The sequence below is a fragment of the Caretta caretta genome, chromosome 1, assembly GCF_965140235.1.
Source record: "Caretta caretta isolate rCarCar2 chromosome 1, rCarCar1.hap1, whole genome shotgun sequence".
Lineage (NCBI taxonomy): Eukaryota > Metazoa > Chordata > Testudines > Cheloniidae > Caretta > Caretta caretta.
In genome coordinates this window covers 348715843-348738942 of record NC_134206.1, presented here as the reverse complement: position 1 = coordinate 348738942, position 23100 = coordinate 348715843, and the positions used below count along the sequence as shown (strand labels likewise).

Sequence of the window (23100 nt, the reverse complement as noted above, 5' to 3'; positions counted from 1 at the left end):
CCGGGTCACACCGCGTGCCAGGGCCCGAACGCCTCTCGAGGGGCCGGCTGCCCCGCGCAGACAGAGGCCGCCCCGCATGCGGGGGCAGCCTGGTCAGAAGGGGCCGTACAGGGCCATGGGCTGACGGTGCGGGCGCCGGGAAGAGATGGCCCCTCTCCCCGGCCAGCGCCGTACCTTGCTGGGGAGCGGTAGGCTTTCAGCGGAAGCGGCCAGCGGTGGCCATCGGGGGAAGCCCGGTGCCAGACTAGTCCAGCCGGTAATAATAATACCGCGCTCTTGTCCCGCGCCTCCCATCAGCAGATCTCCCAGCACTTTACAGAAGAGGTTGGTATCCCCATTTTACAGATGCGGAAACCGAGGGACAGATGAGTAAAGTGACTTGCCCAACATCACCCGTCTGGCTACCAGCCACGCAGGGACTTGAACTAAGGTCTCCAAAGTCCCCACTCGCTAGGGTGACCATATTTCCCAAAGAGAAAACGGGACACTCTGAGCTGCTTGCCCAGGGGCCTACACAACCCCCATGCGATGCTCTGGCTGGTCACTGGAATCCTGCGGCCTCCCCCCCTCGGTTGTTGTCTGTCACTGGAACCCTGCAGGGCCCCCCTCAGGAGGCCGTTGCCCGTTGCTGAAACCGTGCCAGCCCCCTCCTCCACATGCTGGAACTCTCTGCATCCACCCACCCCCCGCCTCCTCTCCTGGCAGGGGGCTGGCATCTCTGCTCGCCCACCCCGCACTTCCCGCCGCACTGGATTTGTCCTCTTTTGCCCTTGCCAACTGATCAAGTTGGCAAGAACAAGAGGAGACAAATGCCTCCATTTGAAAAAAAAAAGTCGGGAGGACCAGGACAGGGCTTAAAAAAAGGGACTGTGCTGGCCAAAATGGGACATATGGTCCCTCTACCAGTTGCAGCTCTACCCACTAGCCTAATCTGATCCATTTGCTAAGGCAGATTTAAATCATCCAGCCCTGCGGTAGGGATGCAGGTCTCTTCCCATAGCTCTGTTACAAAGCAGCGATCATAGTGTTCCTAAAATAAAGTGTCAGGGCAAACACTATTTGTCCACAAGAAGAAGACAGCTCGTGTAAGGGGAAGGAGTTCAGTGCAGCACAGCCCAGCAGCAGCAGCAGCAGGTATAGAAGCCGTCAGTGGACTCTGGTGTGCCTGGTGTGAGCCTTTAACCATTTTAATGTGACACATGCAAGTGGCTTGGGTCTTTTTCATTTTGTGTAGCTGATCCCACCAGCTTTTTTAGCTTTGTTAAGATGATAATTTTATGGCTGACTTGAAAAGCCTGGTATTAAATAATAACTGCTGTCTTTATGCATATGATCCAAAACTGATTTATTTACTGACTTATTTACTACATCTTCAGTTCAGGTATGCGGGGGGAGCATTTTTATTTATAAAAGCTATTTTTATGACACTGATTGTAAGAATTTCTTATCCACTTAAGTTTCCCTGCCCACTTAGGAACCTCCACTTGCTCACAAACATACACCGTCTCTCTATATTTTCCTGTGGACATTTTAACACAGTGATGTCAGATATCACAGACTTGCCACCTTTGATTCATTTGGTGGGAGACACCTTTGCTTTGGATTTATATTAAGACTGTTTTTATGATAATAGATTTTCCAATTAGCCTTTAAAATCTCATCACTAATTTTATTTTGTAATCTCCCTGTCCCTAATTTACTTGCTTGTTGTTGTTTGTTTTAATGTCTTAGGAGCCACATGTTTCTCTATGGCTGAAGCAGAAAATCAGAAACAACTTCTCAGGCTGATTCAAGAAGGCAGGCTAGACCTTTTCAAAGAGGAGTTGCAGAGAGATGAGGAAATGAGCAAGGAAGTGCGGCGGAAACACTATGGGAAATCTGGGGATACTCTACTGCACTATGCAGCCAGGCACGGTCACCTGAATGTTCTGACCCATTTAGTTGAAGCCTTGGAAATGGACATTGAGATGTTTAATAATGACTACAAAAGGCCCCTCCACGAAGCAGCTTCCATGGGTCATAGGGATTGTGTGTTGTATCTGCTGGATAAAGGTGCAAGGATAGACTGCTTGAAAAAGGCAGACTGGTAAGTCACTGGCTTGTTTCACTGTAGGATCTGGCTAGTGTTATGTGTTTGGGGGATGTGGGGGAGCATTGTCTAATAGTTGGCGCATAGGTCCAGGAATCATAATCTAATCCAGATCTCCCACTGACTCACTGATTGACCCCAGTCAAATTGCTAACCCTTTTTTGGCTTGTTTTTCCACCTTTAAAATCTAGGGTGCCCAGATGAAAGGATGAGTGAATGAGAAATTCATGGGCAGATAATAATACCTTCTTCTGAGTGGTATAGTAAGCCTTAATAAACTGATATTTGGAAAGCACTTAAAATGGCTAGCACAGTGGGGACCTGATAACACAAATAACGATATGGGAATACAAATAATAATATTATCAGATTAAAATTGCTATATAAATGTAAAGTATTACTGCAAGGGAAGGAAGCTGCATTATTCATCAAGGTGGTGGTGGGACAGGATTTCCATCACGTGAGGCAGCAAAGAATTCTCAGTTAATATTTAAAGTTGAAATTAGAGCATGAATAGGAGGCACTGACCTAATTCTTATCATTACAAATCATTAGTCTGTTTAGTACTCCTGACATTGACATAATAAGCATGAGCAGGGGAAGATACTTGTCTCACATAGCAAATCTAGATATGTTGATACCTTTATATTCCCATGGCACCTTTCATTCCTACAAATTCCAAAAGCAACAATACATACTTGTTTGCCCAGCTTCTGGCCCTGGAATCCAGTTGCATTGGGATTGATGCATACGAATCTGTGGCCTTACATATACTATGCATAGTTTAGCAAAGAGAAGATTAAATCTCTGCCTACTTGAGAATACATTGTGCTTTCTGTCAATGTCAAAGAGTTTTGTCCCGTCTATGCTAGCAGTTGAATTGTTAAATCATTACTAATATCAGGTTAGTGCGGTAAAAAGATAAATGTAAGAAGTAGTATGGGAAAACTTCCTGAAAGTGAGATCTAGTATTCACTTTACTTATTTACCCAATTACTAAACTCTCTGGGCACACAGATACTATTCATGCAACGCATGACAAAATTTGGCAACAGGGAAAAGATTTAAATAGAAATATACATCCACTCACCCCATGCCCCAGTTTAAAACCTGAGGCCTGGTCTACACTTAAAACTTATACTGGGTAGCTGTGTTGGTCATGGGTGTGGAAAAACCACACCCCTAGTGACATAGCTATGCAAACCAAACAGTCAGTGTAGACGCAGCTATGCCGAAAGAAGAGTGCTTCTGTCAGCATTGTTAATGTTATTTGGGGAGGGGCTGTTCGTACACCAGGAGATTTCCTGGTTTGGTCGGGGTACATTGCGTCTGCAACAGGGGCAATGCCAGCATAGGCTCTGTAGTGTAGATACAACCTGAGAAAAGAGCTTAGACTCTTTATGCTGTGAAAATGGTGGAGGCCTCTTTGTTTGGGACATTGAAAACAAGGCTAGACCAAGTTCTTCAGTTTGTATCGTGAGGAACAATACAGTACTGCCAGGAAGATGGAGCAGGTGATGTCTTTTCCATCTCTAACTTGTGTGGTTCTTTACCTATCACTGGACACCACATGCAGCATGGGGTATGGAAATCAGTGGAGAACTTTCTAGAGTTTACTTTAAGGGATTTGTTTCCCTCCCACCCTTTTGTAATACATTATGATTTATTATGCACCCATTCTTGGCCTGTATTTAGTCAAAAGTTACGTACTTCAATCAAGCCGATGTCCCGTTATCGTCCCTTAAACTGGCATGTAGGCTGACAAAATCAAGCCAGGGAAGGAGCAGTTAAGGGTGACTGTGTGGCAGCAGCCCAGCCAGCCAAGTGGCAGTTTTCTGCTGCAAATTGCATGCAATCTGCAGTAACCAACCTTCCGTGGAAGGCGCTGGGTAATGCAATGGTCTTGTCAGGACTAAGGCACAGACCGTATATGACTATGCAGCATGCCCTCCGAGATACCAGACTGCTTGTAGCAGCTGTTAAAAAAAAAGACACTATGTGTCGCTCCCTCATGGCATCAAAGAGGAGGTGAGATTGTAAAACGAAAGAGAAACATTCTAAGGGCGAAGGGAGAGAGACAACCTCGGGGGTGTCTCTGCCCTAGATTGAATCGAAGAAATCTCCCAAGAATAAGTAGGCTATAATCCCATCCTGGGAATAAAAGGGAGAGGATTTAGTGGAGTATTGTTGAGACTTGTCAATTCTTCATTATGTTAGTGTTTCTATGGGCCAGCTAGACTGAATTTAACACCTCATTGCGTTGAATGTGGTGCTGGCTGGTAGGCTTGGCACCTTTGTTGCTGCTGTTTGTCTAGAGACATGTTCGTGCAGCAGAGGATTAGTTTAGGTTGTAAACTACTTGGGGACAGGGACAGTCTCTTCTGATCTGCTTGGAGTACACGAGAATGCTCAGAAAGTACCCACTGCAAGCGCTGCCGGGTTTACAATGGTGCCCATGGCACCATTGTGGCCAGGCCCATGCTTAGAAGGGGCCCGGGCCTGCTCTGCTTGCACTGCGCCCCGAGACCCCGCTGGCTCCGCCGCCCACCACTTGCTCCCCTCAGCCTGCCCGCTGGCCGGCCGAGGGCTCCTCTCCATCCCTGTCCCCACTCCCCTGCTTCTCTCTGCCCCCTGGCTGGCCTCCAGTGCATCTCTGGCTCCGGGCAGTCTCTGCTTCCCACTACCTTTGGGGCCCTGCCTGTCTCCCCAGAGCTGAGCCGCCTAGGACTGGTGCAGAAGCCTGGTCTCAGCCGGTGCGGGGGGACGACAGTGGAGGGGAGTGTGGGTTTGGCTGGACCTCTCCAGGCCCTGGCTCAGCTGATCGCTTCACTCGCAAGGGGCTAGAGCGATTCGCTGCCCCGGGACCAGCCCTGGCTGCGCTGCCAGCTCAGCCTGGCAGACAGTCGCCTCCCAGCAGGGCCGGTGAGGCCGGGAGACAGGGCGTGGGGGAGCGGGTCTCTTAGGGGTCTGGGGGGGTGCTGGGCTGTGAGGGGGCAGGGAAGATATGTGTGTTGGGGCACTAGGGAACGGGGGTTCTACAGGGGGTGCTGGGTGGTTGTGGGCAGGGGGGTGCTGGGCAGGGTGGTGTTGTGCAGGGCGCTGTGCGTTTGTGGAGGGGTCGGGCAGGAGGGGTGCTGGGCATAGTGGGTCCAGGGGGGCTCTGGCCATAGGGAGTTGGGGAGTGTTGGTTGGGGGGGCTGTGTGGCGCAGCATGGGCCTGCCCCCTGAGGGGAAGGGGCATGCTGGCAGCACAGGACCAGGTGGGCCACTGTGCATCTGGCAACTGCCGGTTTGTAAACAGTGCCCTCGCACGGGCTGGGCGGAGTGGGGCCGCTGCTGCCATGCCATGCCCCATTGCCCCTGGCTGGCCTTGCTTTGGGGACTGACCTCCCTGCGCCATGCTCCATTGCCTCCGTGGGGGCCCACAAATATGTTTGGTGCCGGGCCCACAAAAGATTAATCTGGCCCTGACTGCAAGGGTGAAAGAAATACTAGGAGACTGTAAATGTAGGTCCTGACCCTGTAATCACTAGGCACGCTTGCATGTGAATAGTGCCATTGAAGTCAATGGGATTACTCACATGTGTAAAGTTAAGCATGTGCATACGTGACTGCAAGAATCAGATGCGAGTCAGGTGGTGCCCAAATCAGTGTCCTGATACTCAAATGTGGACTGTGGCACTGGGGTGAAGCCTCAGCTGATCAAATGTAGTTTATTGCAGTTAAATTAAAAAGGGGGCAATACCATCAAATCAAATATTATTACACTTGTATGCACTTATTTTACCTACATATAAAAGGAGGGTCTTGCGGTTAGGATGTCAGACTGGGTGTCAAGCTATGTGGGTTCTGTTCTTGATTCTGCCACTGACTTGCTATGGGCTTCAGCAAGTCACACTGTATCACTGTAAAATGAGAATGAGAATTCTTTACTTCTCTGCTGGACATAAGTGTGGTTGTTAATGCTTATGAGAGACACTGAGATTCTCAGAGGGAGGGGTCACTATATTAAGTACAGGTAGTCATTACTTTTATTATATAGACCAATTGGGGGTGGTCCTCAAGGCCTTAGGAAGATGCCAGTGCAATCCACAGTCTTATCAAGTTTTCACACCACAATGTAGTGAGGACAGTCTTTAATGTTAAAAAAAAAATGTATGAAGAATCACACTTGTGCTGATTGCCCCGCATGAGTATCTCACTGTGAGGCTAGTGCATATTGCCTTGGAAGAGGGGTTTGTCCAATTTGTGATTTGTTATCTACAGTCACACCTATCGATGCTGATGAAGGGAATGGGACAGTAGGGGGTAAAAAGTACTGATCTGACCAGCTGCAGCTACAACAGAAAATCTCAAACTGCCTTTGTTTTCTCTCTTATTTTAGTGGAAAACAAGAGCGTGTTGGTATGCCAGTGTGCCCATAAAATTGATTGGTTCCTTGTGATGAGAAGATTTTCCAGTGTCAGCCCTTTGGCTCTTTCTCCAGTTATTCTGCTGTAGCAATGTTTCAACTGGTTGAAACTCACTTGGGCCCAAGTGGCACAGCCAGACAGGGTGCTCAGTGAACAAACTAACTGTGAGAAAATGGTGCTCTAGAATCTGTCATGAGTTCATATGCTGCACCTGTCCAGGCATGCTGATGATCAGCCAGACCATCCACATGTAGCATTGGGGATAGAATCCTGGACTTTGATTTCAAAAGCACCTTGATCACTTGAACTAAAGGAGATCTCCCCTAGATTGTAGTGGCTTTAGTAGATCATCTATCCTGTCGTTAGGCCGGCTGCAAGAGGTTAAGATGATAACACCGCATTCACTAGGTCCATAGTCCTAGTCCACACTGGCTGGCCAAACTGTCATAGAATCACAGGCCAGAAGGAAACACTAGATCAGCCAGTCTGACCTCTGTATGTCACAGGCCACCAACACCATCCAGCATCCTCAAACTAAACCCAACAACCAAAATATTGCAGCCCACAAGAGACTAGACTGTTTCGTGCCATAGGCAGAGAACAGGAGGGACCTGCTGGAGGTCCCTGCAAATGCCAGGGAAATGATTAAATGAGGTATACCCAGATAATCCTGGCAAGTGACCTGCACCCACACACTGTGCTAGAACCCTCTTTGGCCACAACCAACCTTAAATCTTGCTTCAAACTCAGTTGTTACAGCAATGGAGTCTGGATCTTAATGGGCTGGCTGTGGAGCAGTTGGTGGTATAATGAGGATGCATTGTGTTTTTATTCTCCCTTCTCTTTTCAAGGACTCCTCTCATGATGGCTTGCACCAGGAAGAACGTGGAGGTGATTAAAGATCTCATTGAGCATGGAGCAAACCCATTGTTAAAGAACAAAGATGGCTGGAATTGCTTCCATATAGCAAGTCGAGAGGGTGATCCACAAATCATCCGGTACTTGCTTACTGTATCTCCGAGCAGCTGGAATACAGAAAGCAAAATAAAGAGAACTCCTCTGCACACGGCAGGTATGGACCCTACTTCTAATGGCCTCAGAAGAGTTTGTGTCATTCAGGGATTAGAAGAGCATAAGGCTATAATTTTTATCACTTGCAGTTGATAAAACGGCAAGTTTTGATCTGTGCCTGTGTGAAGGGTGATAATGTATTCCTTCTAGGGGTATGAATAATCAGTGCTGGATGTTGGAGCTGTTACTAGACTGGGAGCATACCTGGATTAGCATGCAGGCCTGATTCTCCACTGCCTTGCATGTTATATAGTCCTTTTACACCTGTGCAAATTGTACCTTATATTCTAATAACATTAATCATGTGCATGGTAGGGAGTGGGGGCTAGTGATCAGATCCTCATTCCCTCACTCACTGTCCCTTAACAGCTTGGTGCCTCAGTTTAACAATCTGTGAGTGGGGATAATACTTACCAGGCCTCACATGAGTACTTTCAGGATTGATTAACTAAATGCCCCAAAATTTTACTAACGCAGAGTTAAGGTTGCCTGTCTGTGTCTTGTGCCCTTCCAGAACGTTGAGTTCAGCTACGCCCAAACCTCTGAAAATCAAAAAATGAACATTTAAGATTCACGTCACCCCCACAACAAAACCTTAATTCTGCCCCTCTGGAGCTGGCAATATCCCTTGGGAATGGGTCAGTGAGGATGGTGCAAAACTTAACAAACAGCGAAGGGAAATGGTGGATTCTCCATCTCTTGGAGTCTTCAAGTCAAGCCTTTCTGGAAGCTGCTAGAATCAAACACAAGGTATTAGGTGCAACAACCAGTAACTGTATGGAATTCTCTGACCTATGTTATATAGGAGATAAGACTAGTTAATAGTCCCTCTGGCCTTAAAATGTATGAGTCTAGAATAAGTAGATACGAGGAAGGATTAGGAGAATGTGCCATTGTTGTGTTGTGTTCCATAGATTTGAATTCCAGCATTTAATGTGTAAGTGCTGGAGCTCCATTCACTGTGTGGGGTGTAAGCGTACAGAATGGTAGAGGGACCAGTTAGAACAGCTCAGCAGAGCTGTGACTGCAATGTGAGAAAAGGCCATGTGTACCTTCCGGTATCAAGCATAGCTTATTTCAGTGCTGAGCTCTGTCGTCTGTGTCCGTAGCAGTGCAGGGGTATTCTTGCCGTGGGGACTGTCAGCAGTGTGGTGGTCTCTGGGGCTTAGTGAGGGGCGAGTGAAGGCCATGTATCAGAAGGAATCCTCAAGGCAAGGGTGAAGGGATGGTAACATTTATCAAGTCTAGAGTGGTTTGTGGGGAGTGGGCTCAATGTTTGAGTGTAGGCCCAGGTGTAGTGTAGGTAGCTCCAGTTTGCGACACCTGATCTAAACCTGAGTTTTGCTTTAGCGCAGAGAAAGTGTTAGACTTTGTTCAACAGTGCTCACGTGCTCTGTTCTCCGAGTGTTCTGCAGAATGCTGGTGTGTACTCTGGGTGTACTGGATCATCACTCAAAGAGGGCAGAGAGAGCTAAGGTTGCTTTGCGGGGGTGGCATCCACCTTCTGTACTTCCCGGATTTCTGAAGTTTATTTGCTTTACTTTAACTCTTGGTTTCCTGGCTTTCAGAGATTTGAATGCAGCTGAACTAAATATTCCTGAAGCCCATGAGGCACCACTGGGTGTCCATAACTCTGCTCCTTGCCACTCCATGCCCCTGGTAAGCTTGGAGGGGGCATGGGGAGGTGGGAAGATGGTGTGGCTGTCAAAAGTCCAGGCAGGAGAGCGGGGCAGGAGAATGGAAATGCAGATCTGGGCCTGGTGTATGGGGAATGAGCTCTCATGTCCTTCTGCAACATAACAGACTCAGGTGTGAAATGGCTCATTCATCTCAGTGAGATGTTGTCAGCTGAATGAGACCACCCCATAGGAGATGAATTCAGCCTGTTACAATAGCTCCTTACCCGAGTCTCAGCAATGTGTTTGAGGCATGCTTTGAGCCTGCCTGTTCTCAGTTCCCAACCACAATCTTAGTGCTGTGTGTAGTGCCATGTAGAGTACACCTGTTCTCAGCTTTGCATGCCAGTTTCTGCATTATGTGCCTGTTCCATGCACCGAACATGCTTGTTCCCAGCTCCCCATCCCAGTCTCAGCACTGTGGGGACTTGTTTTGAATGGAGGACAGAAACAGAGTGTGTGGATGTGGGGAAGTTGGGGAGGGGGTAGAGCTGAAGGCCCCACATCCCCTATTGTATAGCTCTGGCCCCTCCTCCTTTCCTCCCTACACTCCCCTGCACTGCTCTGACCTCCCTTTACCCCTAGAAGCAGCAGTGCTGGGGGAAGGGTGAGCCTCCAGCCCCTTCCCCGCTGCTGGAGGCAGCATGGGAAATGGGATGCTCTGCCCCCTCTAGATCTCAGCTCACATTGGGGGGCAGAGAGAGCGGCTCCGTGCTCCCCTGCCCCCCCCCCAAAGTAGCAGGGCCCTGTAGATGCTGGTTCACACATGGGGGTGCCCAGCTCTCCCCGGGGCTGGGGGATTGCTGCTGCCCCAAGCCCCCCTCCCATTTGTGTGAGGTGCATTCCCATTTGGCACCCAGCTGTCGCCCTGAGAGATGTGGGTGTGAATGGAAGACATCTCCTACCTACCCCTCCACCACCCTGCTCAGCAAGGACAAGAGTAATGCCTAGATACCCAAATTAGCGATCAGGGCTCTATTACGCTGGGCCCTCAAGACACACGTAACAAAAAGATAGTCACTGCCCCAAAGAGTTTGCAGTCTGAGTATAAGACAAGACAATGGGTGGGTACAACAAAAGACGGGGAACTCATTGTGACTGATCAGTGCTATAAACCATGACCACAACACACCAGCTACATTGTTCGACTGTTGCTATTACAGTGTTGCCAACTTCCACAATTTTATCATGACCCTAGTGATTTTAGGGGTGAAAACACGGCAAAAGGCGCCAACTCGTGAATTATTCAAAATGGCCGCCATCTCCTATAATTGTCAGTGGGGCTGAGCTTTGAAGCCAGCAAGACGGCCACTATTTCCCTACAGTCTATCTGCCTGTGGAACGAGGCTACCCTTAATAAAGATGGCTGCCACCTCCCATTGTTTGCAATGAGAGAGAAGCCGTGTCCACAGGCAGAACGGCCCAGAGGGCTGGATAGAACACAGGGACTGTGAGGCGCAGCAGAGACACTGTGAAGGGTGGGCGAGGAGAACGATGGGTAGCAGGGGGCAGATTTAGGGGTTGCAGATGAATGGGATGCAGGGGAAGGCTGAGAAGGGAGTTGCAGAGAAGTGGTGAGGGGCAGGAGGAAGGCTGCAGGGAGTGCAGAGGAGTGGGAGGAGCAAAGGAGTATGGGGGGCAGGAGGGAGGCTGAGGGGGGTGGAGAGAACAGTGATGGGGCAGGAGGTGGAGGGGATTTAGTGGCAGCTCCCCAGCTTGGGGATGATGATGGAGATGGAGAGTCCTGTTCTAGCAGCCAGGGGAAGGCAGCGTTGCCACCTCTCACAAACTGATCATGTCACAGGATTTTGGTGCCTGCAGGAGAAACTGTTGCAGTGACATGAGAAAGTCCACCGATCTCATGATTTTCAGGGCTGGGCACGGGGGCAGAGCTCTGTGAAGGGGCCTTGGGGCTAAGGACACAGATGTGCCCTGCCACTGAGCCTTGCCTTCACATATGGCCCTACAGCAGAGATAGAGTCCTAGGGCAGCTGGAGGCTGGGAGAGGGGAAGTCAGGGAAGTAACGCTGCTGGGTCTCAGGTGGAGAAGTCCCAGGCTAGCGGGAGGCAGGGAAGTGCTGTTGCTGTACCTGGACAGAAGACAGTAATAGGAAATGGGATGACAGTTCCCCTGTCCTAGGGATGAGGCAGAAGTCTCCATCTGAGCAGCCAGGGAGAGGCATGCATTTTTGGGAGCGTTAGAGGTTGACTTTTCAGCCCAAAATTGTCACACACATGGTGGCAAAGGAATCGAGGGGAGTTACAAAGTTAAAAGACAGACTAAAAATCTCATGATTTTTTCAATTTTGTGATTTTGGGGGGTCTGCCTCATGATTGTTTGATCTCTTGAGGTTGGCAATGCTGCTGTTAAAGCTCAGACTATCACTTGTGTGCAACATATGCTGAGAGCTCTTCTTCAGCTGCAGTTCTGTGGTTGGCTGTGGGGACCAGAACATTTACTGTGTTGTCCTCCTTAATTAAAATGAGTAAATAACCTGATATTAGCAGCTGTGAGTTTGGTTTTATTATATGAAGGCGGCCTACAAAGGAAAAAAATAGGGTTCGTTTTCCATTTTGCTGCAGTATCATGGATTAAGAAGGCCAGAGAGGATTTTACATTTGCAATTCAGATCCTTTTTACCCTGGGATTTTCCCCCAGGAGACTTGATGACTGGAGATGTGCTAAGTGCATGTTCTTAGCATCTCTGTTCTCAGCTCCCAATGGTCAGTGTGTTGTACTGTGCTGTGCGCCAAACATGTCCAGCTGAATTATCAAGGAAGCAAAACCTGAGCAACTGAGAGTGGAAGGGAATATTTTTCAGACTGTTTAAACCTCTTTGTTCTGTACACTCGCGCGCTCTCCCTCTCTCTCTCTCTCTTCAGTTCAGGGCAAACAGAGCTTCCACTTCACTTCTCTCTCCTGTTTTGTGTGGAGAGTCCTTGGAGGACATAGAGACGGTTGGATATTCCTGATAAGTCTAGTGTAAAAATAACAAGCAGTAAAAGGTTTCAATTAAAAATCTTTCAGGGCTTCTTTATACATCACAAATAAGCCCAAAGGGGGACAGACCCACTTATTTTTCCTTTGTAGGTGGCAGGAAACATGAAAACATAAATTACCATCCACTTCCTCTCTCTCGCAGCAATGCACGGCTGTTTTGACGTAGTGAAAGCACTTCTTGAGCGGTAAGTAGGCTTCCTGACCCAATTTTTTTGTGAAATTTAACCACCCACACACACCCACTCTTTCTCCCTTCCCTCCTCCCAGCCCATTCCCCCCTTTCATTTACAGCACATGGCCTGCTTGACTAAACAGACACCGAGAACATTGATGCCATTGAGAAATCCCAGCTGCACAATTGTGAGCCCTGAGAACCTATCAATTTCCTCTCACTTTTCACAGCTGATTATGGTGATTTCAGATGTATTTACTCCCTGGATTGCCTCAGAATTCACTGTGACATAGAATTACATAACCAGCCTGGGTCCTTACAACAAGGAGAGAACCATCTGGGCCTAGTTTATCCCTGCTGTAATTCCTCTGGGCTTGACTGAGCCCAGCTACTGCATTTGCCTGCACCAGGGAGACCCACTGTGCCACGATACAGGGGTTCACCCTGAGATGAGGGCACCACCTTCTTTCTTGCTTTCTAGCTGTATTTTCTGCCTGAGGCTCCAGAGTCCTGGCATTGGAGAGTCTTCTGGGAAACTGCATTGAATCATTCTGGCCACACTTCCTTCCTAACCAGTGTTGAAGCTGCACTTGGAAGAAGGGAAGCTCTAGCCATCTCCATCCACACCCTCCCCAGTATCAGACTTCACACCCCTCCCAGCCCCACTAAACTCTGGTTTACAATTGGCATGGGGTGGATTTGATCCACTGTGTTGTCACTGAGCCAGATTCTCAGTTTTGACTCAGTCTTTACTCAGGTTGAATTCCCATTCGTTCTAATGAGATTTCTGCCTGAGTCCCGTCCTTGGGATTTGGCTCACAATAATAATAATGTATGTAGTGCCGTGTTTGTACACTGTACAATAAGGATGCAATTAATTGCTGTGCCAGCCCAGGGCCTGTGCGCCACTTATCTCCCACACAAGTTCTATTCGGAGACTGTAAGTGTGATGTAAGTGGCGTATAGACCTTCTGCCCCTCTTATGCATGGGGGAGAAATTCACCCTGCAGGAATTGAGCCAAGCAAATCACAGCTCTCTGCCCCAAAGAGATCAGGGTCACTCTAAAGGCACATGCCAACACCCAATACGATACAACACAGGACAAAGAGAGAGGGGCATGTGATCATTTTAGCTGGAATGCCTCACGTACATGTCTAAAGCCTTCTGGACAAATACAATGAGACAGTCCAGCTACTATGACCTGCTCCAACAACACAAAGCAGCCCTGAGTGCACCAGTTTCAAGCATGTGTTCTATGATCTTTCCAAGGTGCCCATATGAACCTGACAGCAGGGACAAATGCGGAGTGACTCCCTTTATGGACGCGATACAGAACGGGCACATTGACATAGCCCAGCTACTTCTAGAAAAGCATAAGGTATGGTGTCAAGAGACCCACGCTGCCTTTTCTACAGGTTCCGGTTACAAAACGCCACCCTCCAAAGAGAACGATATTAGCTCTTGTACTTGAATGGGGCCATATCTGGAGGACTTTACTCAGGCAAACTCCCCCTGAAGCTAATGGAAGGACTGAGTAAAAAGTGAGTGGTGTGGCTGATGGTGGTGATTCCACTAAAGACCAGAATGTGTGCCCATGACTCCCACTGATGAGCTGTTACCAAGTTATCATTGGCTCAGGGGGCTACTCATGAGCAGCAAGAAGGCCTTCACAGTCTGACCCTAATGATCAATACTTAGGCCCAGATTCCCCAAGGAATGTAAGCACCTAAAGACCAGTGATTTCAATGGAAGCTAGGTGCCTAAGTACCTTTGTGAATCTGGGCCTTAGAGCTTTACCTCTTCGGAATCATAGAATATCAGGGTTGGAAGGGACCTCAGGAGGTCATCTAGTCCAACCCCCTGCTCAAAGCAGGGCCAATCCCCAGTTTTTGGCCCCAGATCCCTAAATGGCCTGTTCAAGGATTGAACTCACAACCCTGGGTTTAGCAGGCTAATGCTCAAACCACTGAGCTATCCACCTGCCCCATAATGATTTGTATAAATACTAGCTAGGTAACAGATCATCACTAACACTCCTGTGACATAGGGATGCAAGTCTCATCCCCATTTTACAGATGGAGAAACTGAGGCACAGGGTGGGTAAAGTGACTTACTTGCCCACAGCTACAGAAGGAGCTGGTGTCAAAGCTGAGATTAAAACCCGGGCATTCCTGGCTCTCTAGCCTATGCTTAAACCATACTTGCAGAGTTTCTTCTGGCAGTAGATTTACAAGGACCAGTAGATTTCCTGCTGTGGTTGTGTTGGAAGTGAACTTTCTCTGCCTATAACAGATGTAGCTCCCAGTATTTTTTCCTAGTGACCTCTGATTTCCTTCTAAAAGGCTCAAAGGGCTGTTGTTAGATCCAGTTGTATATTCAAAATAACAAACACTTCATTACTTATGTACTGTTGTCAACTTAGACTATGAAACCCTCAAAGTATTAAAAAAATCTAATTTATTTCTCACTGTTTGTGAAGTTGGTTTACATTTGCATTTCTCACCGCATGGACAATGGGAAGAGATGGTTCATTTCCTAGACAGTTTCATTTCTGGTCCTCATGCGCTAGCTTGGTGCTGCAATGTTTGGATGGCAAATGCTAAACAGGCAGTACTGCCAACTTCAGGTTTTCAAAAATCAAGCATCAGCCCCTCAAAATCAGGAAATTGGCTTAAGAATCATCAGATTTTTTTTTAAAAAATTGTCAGAAATTAGGGTTTGTGGCTGAGCCTGGGACCAGCTGACTCAGCCTCCCTAGTGAGCAACAGAGGACTTTCAGTCGAAGCACAGGTGGCTTGCAGCAGAATCACTTGATTAGCCAGACAGCCCAATTGGCTGGAGGAACCAACAGATGTGCTCTTAAGCCCAGCAGCATCGTTCGGCCAGTGCTGCTCAGCACGTATGCCTGCAAGCTGTGATCGCTCCTCTGCCAGCCCTGCTCTAGTCCTTGACTCTGACTTCTGGTTCTTGACCGCCACTGCTCGCAACACTAGGCCTAACCACACACATCCTGGTCCATGACAGTATTAATGCATTTTGCATTCTTTTTATTTGCCTTCTGGTCTTCAAAATTTTCTATGCTAGCCATCAAAGCTAAAAACATACTTGTGTTTTAAATGAAAGCTGTTCACATGACTCCAGAAGCTGGGGTTTTAAGAAAAATATTAAAATAGGCACAAGACTTGCTATAAAATTGTGAGACCCGGCAACACTTAAAAGGGGAATGTTTGCTTGTCTTAAACTCTTTCAACTGAAATTTAATTAAAAGAAATAACGGAACTGTATGATTATGATTAAGTATAACACACATTATGATAGTGCCTGAAGGCCCTCATGAGAATTGGGGCTGTACAAACACATTTGCAAATCCACATTTGACCTGATAGCGTCCCTTTACATGTTGGGACCAGATTCCTTTGATTTGCTAGATGTTAATATCTAGCATACTGTGAAATGATGACCTTGTTGTAACTAGACTACTGTGTTGCATGCATTTGGAAAGACAATGGTTTTATAAAGGTGTAGCTTCACTAATGTCAATAAAGTTTCTCCTGATTTACACCAGTGGAAAGGAAAGGAGAACTGGGCCCAGAAGCCTTTGCTAATCATTTCCAAAGCTTGGTAAATGAGCTGATGCAAATGTACACACACACAGGTTTTATCCCAGCATTACATAATCCTGCTGGAGTAGGGTGAGTAATTTTTTTGATGGATGAGTAAAATATCATGTGTTTTCATTATTGTCATTGTCATGGCAATGGCCGGACCCATTGTGGGTATACAAGTTGGCGATCATTCGTGGCAATTTGGCACAGCTGTTCATGGGTCCTTATTTCCCACCCGCTAGGTCTGTTATACCGCTGCAGATGCTGTAGGTGCTCGGCCTTTGCACCAGGCAGCAGTCACGGCCCAGGACGAAGCCATCCGGTTCCTTGTCTCTGATCTCGGTGCCGATGTCAATGAGAGAGCAACGTCAATCCAACTCACGGCGCTACATTATGCAGCCAAGGTTTGCCTCCTTTTGATTGCTCCCTGTGCAATGCAGCTGACATGCCATAAGAGAGATGATGGGATATGTCAGCATAGTCTTTGCCCTGAGTGCCATCTGAAGACTGGCTCAGTTAGCACCTTGCAGAATGGTACAACTTCTGCCATGGGCAGCGGGTGAACCCCCCCTTTGGGGAGCCCACCCCTTCTACCTGAGTCTGCCTGCCGGAGCGCCCTCCCTTTCTTTCCTCCTGCCCCCTGTGGCTGGAGGAGCCCCAGCTGGCCTACCTCAGCTGCTACCTCGGCTGCACTGGTTGAAAGTCCTCTTGGTTGCCAGGGGTGCATTTTATAGCTTGGGGGGAGGGTGTGTGACTGTAAATGTGCTTTGGAAAAGATCCCAGCTCTGCCATGGCAAATAACTACACCGTTTGATTTGCAAAAATGTTTCAGGGTTTTTTGTTCCTCTCTGAGAATCAGTGTCACTTGCACTGTGCAGCCTAATTTGTTTTGAGGTTTTTGTGCATTTATAAATACATTAAAATCAAATTATGCTTTCAACTCAATTTGCTGCTAAGGCTGTTGTAGCTGAGCCATCTGCTAGCTCACGATTTTTATTGCTGTCGGTGTGTGCGTGCAGTAGTGTACTGGGTGCTGTGAACAGAGGAATATGCAGCTTTTACAGTAAAGGGGAGGGGAGGTAAAAATAAGGGCTATCCACATTCATGCTGCAGAACAAAGCCTAATTAGCGCAGGTGAGGAAGAAACAGCCAAATCAGATGCATTATTTAGGGGAAATGGGAGGGTTAAATTTTCCTCTGAAGCATCCAAAATTGGCTACAGCCAGGGAGAAGATCCAGGACTCGATGGATCATTAGTCCATGTCACTGAGGCAATCTCTGGGTTCTTCTAAGATTCTACAAATATTATAGAAATCCTTTGGAAAATGCCAGTGCCCTCAGGGCTAATGCAAATAGATAGCAAATCCAGCTCAGTTGGAAGCTATTAATAAGACAAAGGTCTCTCATCTAAAACACACACCCACTAGTGGCAATCCTAGACTTCTGTAGTAATCAGACCAGATTTCCAGTATGGGAGAAAACACAGTTTCCTAATGAAGCCTAATCCTTTTAACAAATCATCAGCTGCCAGTATTTGTATTGTTAACAGTAAATCGAGGATTCTAGGGCTGACTGGCCAGCAGAGGATAAAAGCAATTGGATTCAGGTCTGGTCTATAGTTCAAATGTAGGTTGACATAGCTATGGCACTAAGGCGTATGAAAGCTCCATAGACCTGAGCACCGTAGCAATGCCTCCCTGTGCCCCAGTGTAAACACAGCTAGGCTGATGGAAGAATGCTACCGTATAGCTAGCTGCCATTGCTCAGGGCTGTAGTGTTCCTGCAGTGATGGAAAAGCCCCTTCTCTCACTGTAGGCTGTCTGTGCTATGGGGCTGTGCTGCTGTAGACCCCGTAGTGTAGACATGGCCTTAGACATTTGATCATAGTGATGGTTGGAGGGGAAAGGCAAGATCAGCTGACACCTTTAATCAGTGGTCCCCAACGTGGTGCCCGTGGGCACCATGGCATTTATGTGCGCCTGCCTACTGACAAGGGAGCGCTTCCGCTGGACAACCAGCCACCGAAATGCCACCCAGAAGCGGCAACGCCAAGAAGCATCGCCGCTGAAATGCTGCAGCTTCTCGGCGGCATTTCGGTGGCGACGCTTCTCGATGACACGGCTTCTCGGTGGCATTTCGGCGGCTGGTCAGCCGGTGCCCGCCACACTCTTCTGGAAACATATATATGCTATAGCAACAGAAAGGTTGGGGGGCCACTGCCTTAAATGGACTAACTAACATGCTAACAAGAAGCGTCTTTAGGCCTTGTCACTAGGGGTCATTCTACATGAGCTCTCCTGCCTTTGCTAGCCTGGGTGGAGCTGTACTGGTGATAAAGCAACAGTGGGAAAATTCTTTAAAATCCTCAGAGCAGACACAGACTTTGAGTCCTGGGGCCTTTGAATTCCACTTGTCATGCCAGTTGAACTCTACTGAATAACAGGACTCGTGGCATTCAGAGGCTCCAGGATTCTGGTGTATTTTGCAGGAGGATCTTGCAGGATTCAGCATTGCTGTAAAAGCAAAGCATGGTCCAAGCTGAACTCTCTCAAGCTTGGATCCTGATTCAGCTGCGTATCTGAACTTTGTAGCCTGGGCCTGTCTCTGTTTCAGAGGCTGTGCATCTTAGTGACATACCATCCCTCTGCTCAGAGTGGTGCATTCCCAGAATGGAGCAGAAAGGATGGCCGGAGAGCGCCATTCCCTTCCCATACGGGGCAGCGTGTTTTTCCTCTGCTGGCTTAGTGAAGAAGGGATATGCTAATTCTAAATTCCTTGTGTGGCAGCAACAACTTGGTTCTACTAGACCCCTGGGCTGGCCTGCATGCTTTCTGTTGTTACATACCTGACTGGGGTGGCCAATAAGTGAATTGGTGGGACCCTTGATACAGGAGACAGGGATCCACATCAAAAAACCCACCACCACAGTTAGCAATAATGGGCTTCTCTGTTGGCAGTTTCAGCTGAGCGGGTAAGGATCAAAAATAATCCTTTCACCCCTAGAGGTGATTCCCACTCAGAGTTCAGGTTAACTAGCAGGGTGTGTGGGACAAACTGCCCATACTATATCTGTTCAGTGGATAGGCTGAGGATTTCAGTCTCCAGCATTTGAAAAGGGATCTTTCACTGGTACTCACAGTAAGGTGATGAGCATTCCCAAGTGGGAGCTGAGAGCGCTCAGCACCTGACCGGATTGGGTCCTACACTCTCTCTCTCACTTTCTAAACATGGCTGTGCAATTTAGTGTGGATTACGGCAGGAGCCTGCTCTACAGGTTTTAAGGACAATAATCTTGATTTACAGAAGCAATTAAATCATAGGGGAACCCCTGCAATTCTGCTTACCGCTGTTACGCCAAAAGAGCTCTAATAGGCATGCGAGGCCATCACAAATGTCACTCACAAGTGCTGGTCAATGGCCAGAGTCTCAGCCCTGCTCTGGTGTCTCGGCACGGCTGTGGCAGCACAAAGGGACAGTGAATATAGTTTATCTGCTAGTGGAGAATTCCCTCTGCATAGGGAGAATTGCTGAGCGGCATAGACCTGTCCTAGTAGCTCTGTCTCTGTGCGGGAGATGTTCCTGGGGAAGAGGCGATGTGGCAGGAACACAGGTGTGCTTTGGTGATCTCCAGCTGCTGGAGTAGCCCCTTGGGGATATTGGCAGCCAAGTACAGCACTAAGATATGCCAGGGGCTGAGGCAGACCCTGGTTGGCCCCAGGATCAGGGAGCCGCAGCCCCCACCTCTCTGCTCCTTGACTGGACACAAGAATCTGCACCTGTATCTATAGCTCTCCGAAGGTTTGCCAGTTTGCTTATGGTGCTGCTCATTGGCCATATAGACAGCTCTTATAAACATTGCTTTACAGAGGAATTTTTCTATTCCCACTCCTGTAGGTTATATTAGGCTCACAAATGAAAGATTTAAAGGGCTGGTTCTGCTTAACAATCATGCAGCATATGTGTTTGTGCTTAAAACTGCAGGAAGGGCATACAAGTACCGTCCAAATGCTCTTGTCCCTCGGCGCTGATCTGCATGCTAAAGATGGGAAAAGTCGATCTGGTAAGGCCCTTTGGTTGGTTGTTGTTTCTAGAGCATCAGTGCTGCAGAGGGCACTTTAAAAACAGGTAAGAAGACAGGATCCCTGCCCCAGAAAGATCACAGCACAGTGTGTTCAGTGCCTAATCTTCAGCCAGTGCCAGGTGTATGACTTGTAAATGAATAGAAAGTGGAATTTGGATGCAGAGCTTGTCACCATAGTAATTGCATTGAATTGGCAATGTCATCTGTGCACAAAAATAAATGAGTCACCCTTCGGATTATTGTTTCTAAAAATGAAATGGTTCTCAACGCAGCCAAAACTGGCAACTCATGGCTTCTCCAGCGTGATCAGGTTGGTCTAAATACTTGTTTTCAGAATCATCATGAACAGTTCCCTCATCAGCCAGTCAATCAGTCAGTCTCTTTCTCTCTCCCACAGACGCTCTCTCTCCCAGTCTACATATAGATCAGGTGTGTTCAGGCTCTGTTACACTCACCTGCCCCGGTTACAGTGCAAGTGGTTCAGGTCACCTGTACAGCTGCATTTTTTCCTCCATGACCTTGAGTCAGCCACTCTTGCTTATTCACTCCTTGACGCCCTACTGTGTTCTGGCTTAGTCTGGCCCTCTATCCCACACTGCCTCAGCTGTTCGTGCTAGTGATAGGGGATTGTGGGTGTCTGTCATGTACTTTGGGGTATCCTGCTGTACAGAGAGCTGAGCTGAGGTGCTGAGTGTCTCTTGCAAGATGCTAAACATCCTCAGCTCCCAGTTGATTTGAGAGCAAGTGGAAGGCTCTCGGCGGTCTGCAGAAGGCCCTTGGCGCCTAGCAGGATTAGACCAAGAAAGAAGGCAGGTGGACTGGCTAACCTAGCTATCAGGACAAAGTGCAGACAGGACTTCCTACCAGTACAACAGCCATGCTAGAACCCACTTACAGCCTGGTCAACATGCTGCAGCCTTGCTACTCTGCATGACTGACACATGGTCAGAGCCGTCCCTTGAGTATGGCGAATCGGGGTGACTGCTCTGGGCCCTGCACTTTGGGGGGCCCCGCACTTCAGTGTGTGTGTGTTGTGTGGGGGGCACTAGGCTGGCCCGCGGGGGGTGTATTGGGGTGCCTGGGGGGCCAGGCCGGCCGGGGGGGGTTAACGGGGGGCCTGGTGCTGGCAGCAGGGGTTGGGTCCACACTCACCAGCAGGAAGTGTGTGTTGTATTTATTTTTCTTGCTCAGCCGCTGTTGCACCGGCCGCCAGCTTCCCAGCGCCGCCAGAACACGCCAGCGCCAGGCTGACCCCATCCATTGCCCTTCCACCCCGGACCCCTCCCTTCTCCGGGACCCCCAGCACAGGGGGCCCCCTCACCCCAGCTCAGGTGCCATCCTGTGACTCTCCATCGTCCCCCACTCCCCTACACTGGTGTTTCCTCCCCACACCAGATTTCACCTGTATAACAAATGTTAAAGGGGGGCCATGCAGGCTGATTTGTCCCGGGCCTCCACCCCCCACCCCCCAGGGATGTCCCTGCACATGGTACATTGTATGGTTAGGGACCGTGTGCCAGATCTGCAACTGATCCTACCTCTGCATAACTCCACTGAAATCAATGGAGCATCTACCCATCAATGTACACCAGAGCTGATCCTGTGTGTTCCATGGATTCTGTGGATGGAATCAGCCGTTACACAGCTTAGCCACACACACAGTACAGATCTTTTCTTTCCTTACCAAGACTCTCAGGGCCAGATTCTGTAGGTTGCTGGGGCCAGTCTCCTGTGAAAGTGGCACCCATTGATTGAAGGATCTTGGATTGTCATTCTTGCTAGTGATATTGTACAGGATTAGGCGGCTAGTGCTTTATTTGAACGTGGCAGCTCCTTGCTGCGCAAAACAAACCGAAACATTCTTATTTAATTTCCCACTCCTGTTGTCTGCATCCATAATGGACACAGCAGTGCAGTTTCAAGGCCCAGGACTGCAGAATGCAGGGCACTGATTGCATGTGATAATTGAAAAAAGAATTAAAGTCATTACTCATCCGTGGCCAGTTTTTCCTGGATTAATTCCCTTTGCTAGGAGTCTGACATTTGCGTTGCATATGAAATACAAATCCCTGTTTGCGGATTTCATTTCCATTTCAATGTCCTGTCTCCTTACAGCCCTGCACATGGCCTGTGCAGGCCAGCACGCAGCCTGTGTGTGGCTTCTCCTGCAGGCTGGATTGCAGGACTCTCTGGACGACACTGGAACATTTGCACAGCAGCTTGCCAAGAAACCGGACGTCCTACAGCTTTTCAAGGGAATAAATGTTAGTGCATGAAACTGACAGAGGAGAGAATAAAAGTTTGTTTTCAGCATCACTGTTTTGTGTTGTGCCTGATAGAACTATTAACAAAGGCCCAAATCCTGAGGGCCTGACTCAGCAAACTCCTATTTAAGACAATGGAAGTTGTGCTGAGTAAGGACTGAGTAAAATTGCTCATTGGAAATATATTAGGAATAAAGCTACATAGGAATGTCTCCTATTACATAGATTTTGACCCAAGGGTATAATGGGGTTAATACACTCCATAGGATGGGACTTACAGACGCTTGTCTAGTGCCCCATCATCCTAGGATCTCTACCAGTTCCCGCACCAGCTATTTGGTTGCTGGGTTGGTTCGCACACACTTAGGCCTGGTCTAGACTAGGAAATTAGGTCAGGATAACTGTCGAAAAATCCGCATCCCTGAGCAAAGCCGTTAAACTGACCTAACCCCTGGTGTAGACAGCGCTCCCACTGACCTAGCTACTGTCTCTCGGGGAGGTGGAGTACCTGCACTGACAGAAGAACCTGTGCCTTTGGTGTTGGTAGCAGCTTCAGGGAAGCGCTACAGCGGCCCCACTGCAGTGTTTTAAGTGTAGACAAGTCCTACGTATCTCTTTATCTGTGTCTGTACTGCATCAAGTGCAGGGCAGTTCAAGCCTTAATTGGGGCCTTTGGTCATCACTGTAATATAAATGTTTAATAATAATAGTGCTACAATTGGATGGCT

At 48.3% G+C, this 23100-nt stretch overlaps 1 protein-coding gene across 5 annotated transcripts; it reads left to right on the top strand.

Moving 5' to 3' along the window:
- The first annotated feature begins 180 nt into the window (after window positions 1-180).
- Window positions 181-22421, top strand: ANKRD16 (ankyrin repeat domain 16). Of its 5 annotated transcripts, none has more exons than XM_048836764.2 (8): window positions 181-324; window positions 1732-2086; window positions 7353-7573; window positions 12392-12434; window positions 13692-13800; window positions 16270-16431; window positions 20009-20087; window positions 22224-22421. In XM_048836764.2, the coding sequence occupies exons 2-8, from the start codon at window positions 1749-1751 to the stop codon at window positions 22382-22384; spliced, it is 1113 nt and encodes a 370-aa protein (XP_048692721.2). In that variant the 5' UTR covers window positions 181-324; window positions 1732-1748; the 3' UTR covers window positions 22385-22421. The 5 variants fall into 5 exon arrangements, with proteins under 5 accessions (XP_048692721.2, XP_074980675.1, XP_074980673.1 ...); XM_075124574.1 differs by lacking the exon at window positions 181-324 and adding an exon at window positions 728-1134 and having other exon boundaries at window positions 1735-2086; XM_075124572.1 differs by lacking the exon at window positions 181-324 and adding an exon at window positions 729-1134.
- The last annotated feature ends 679 nt before the right edge of the window (window positions 22422-23100 follow it).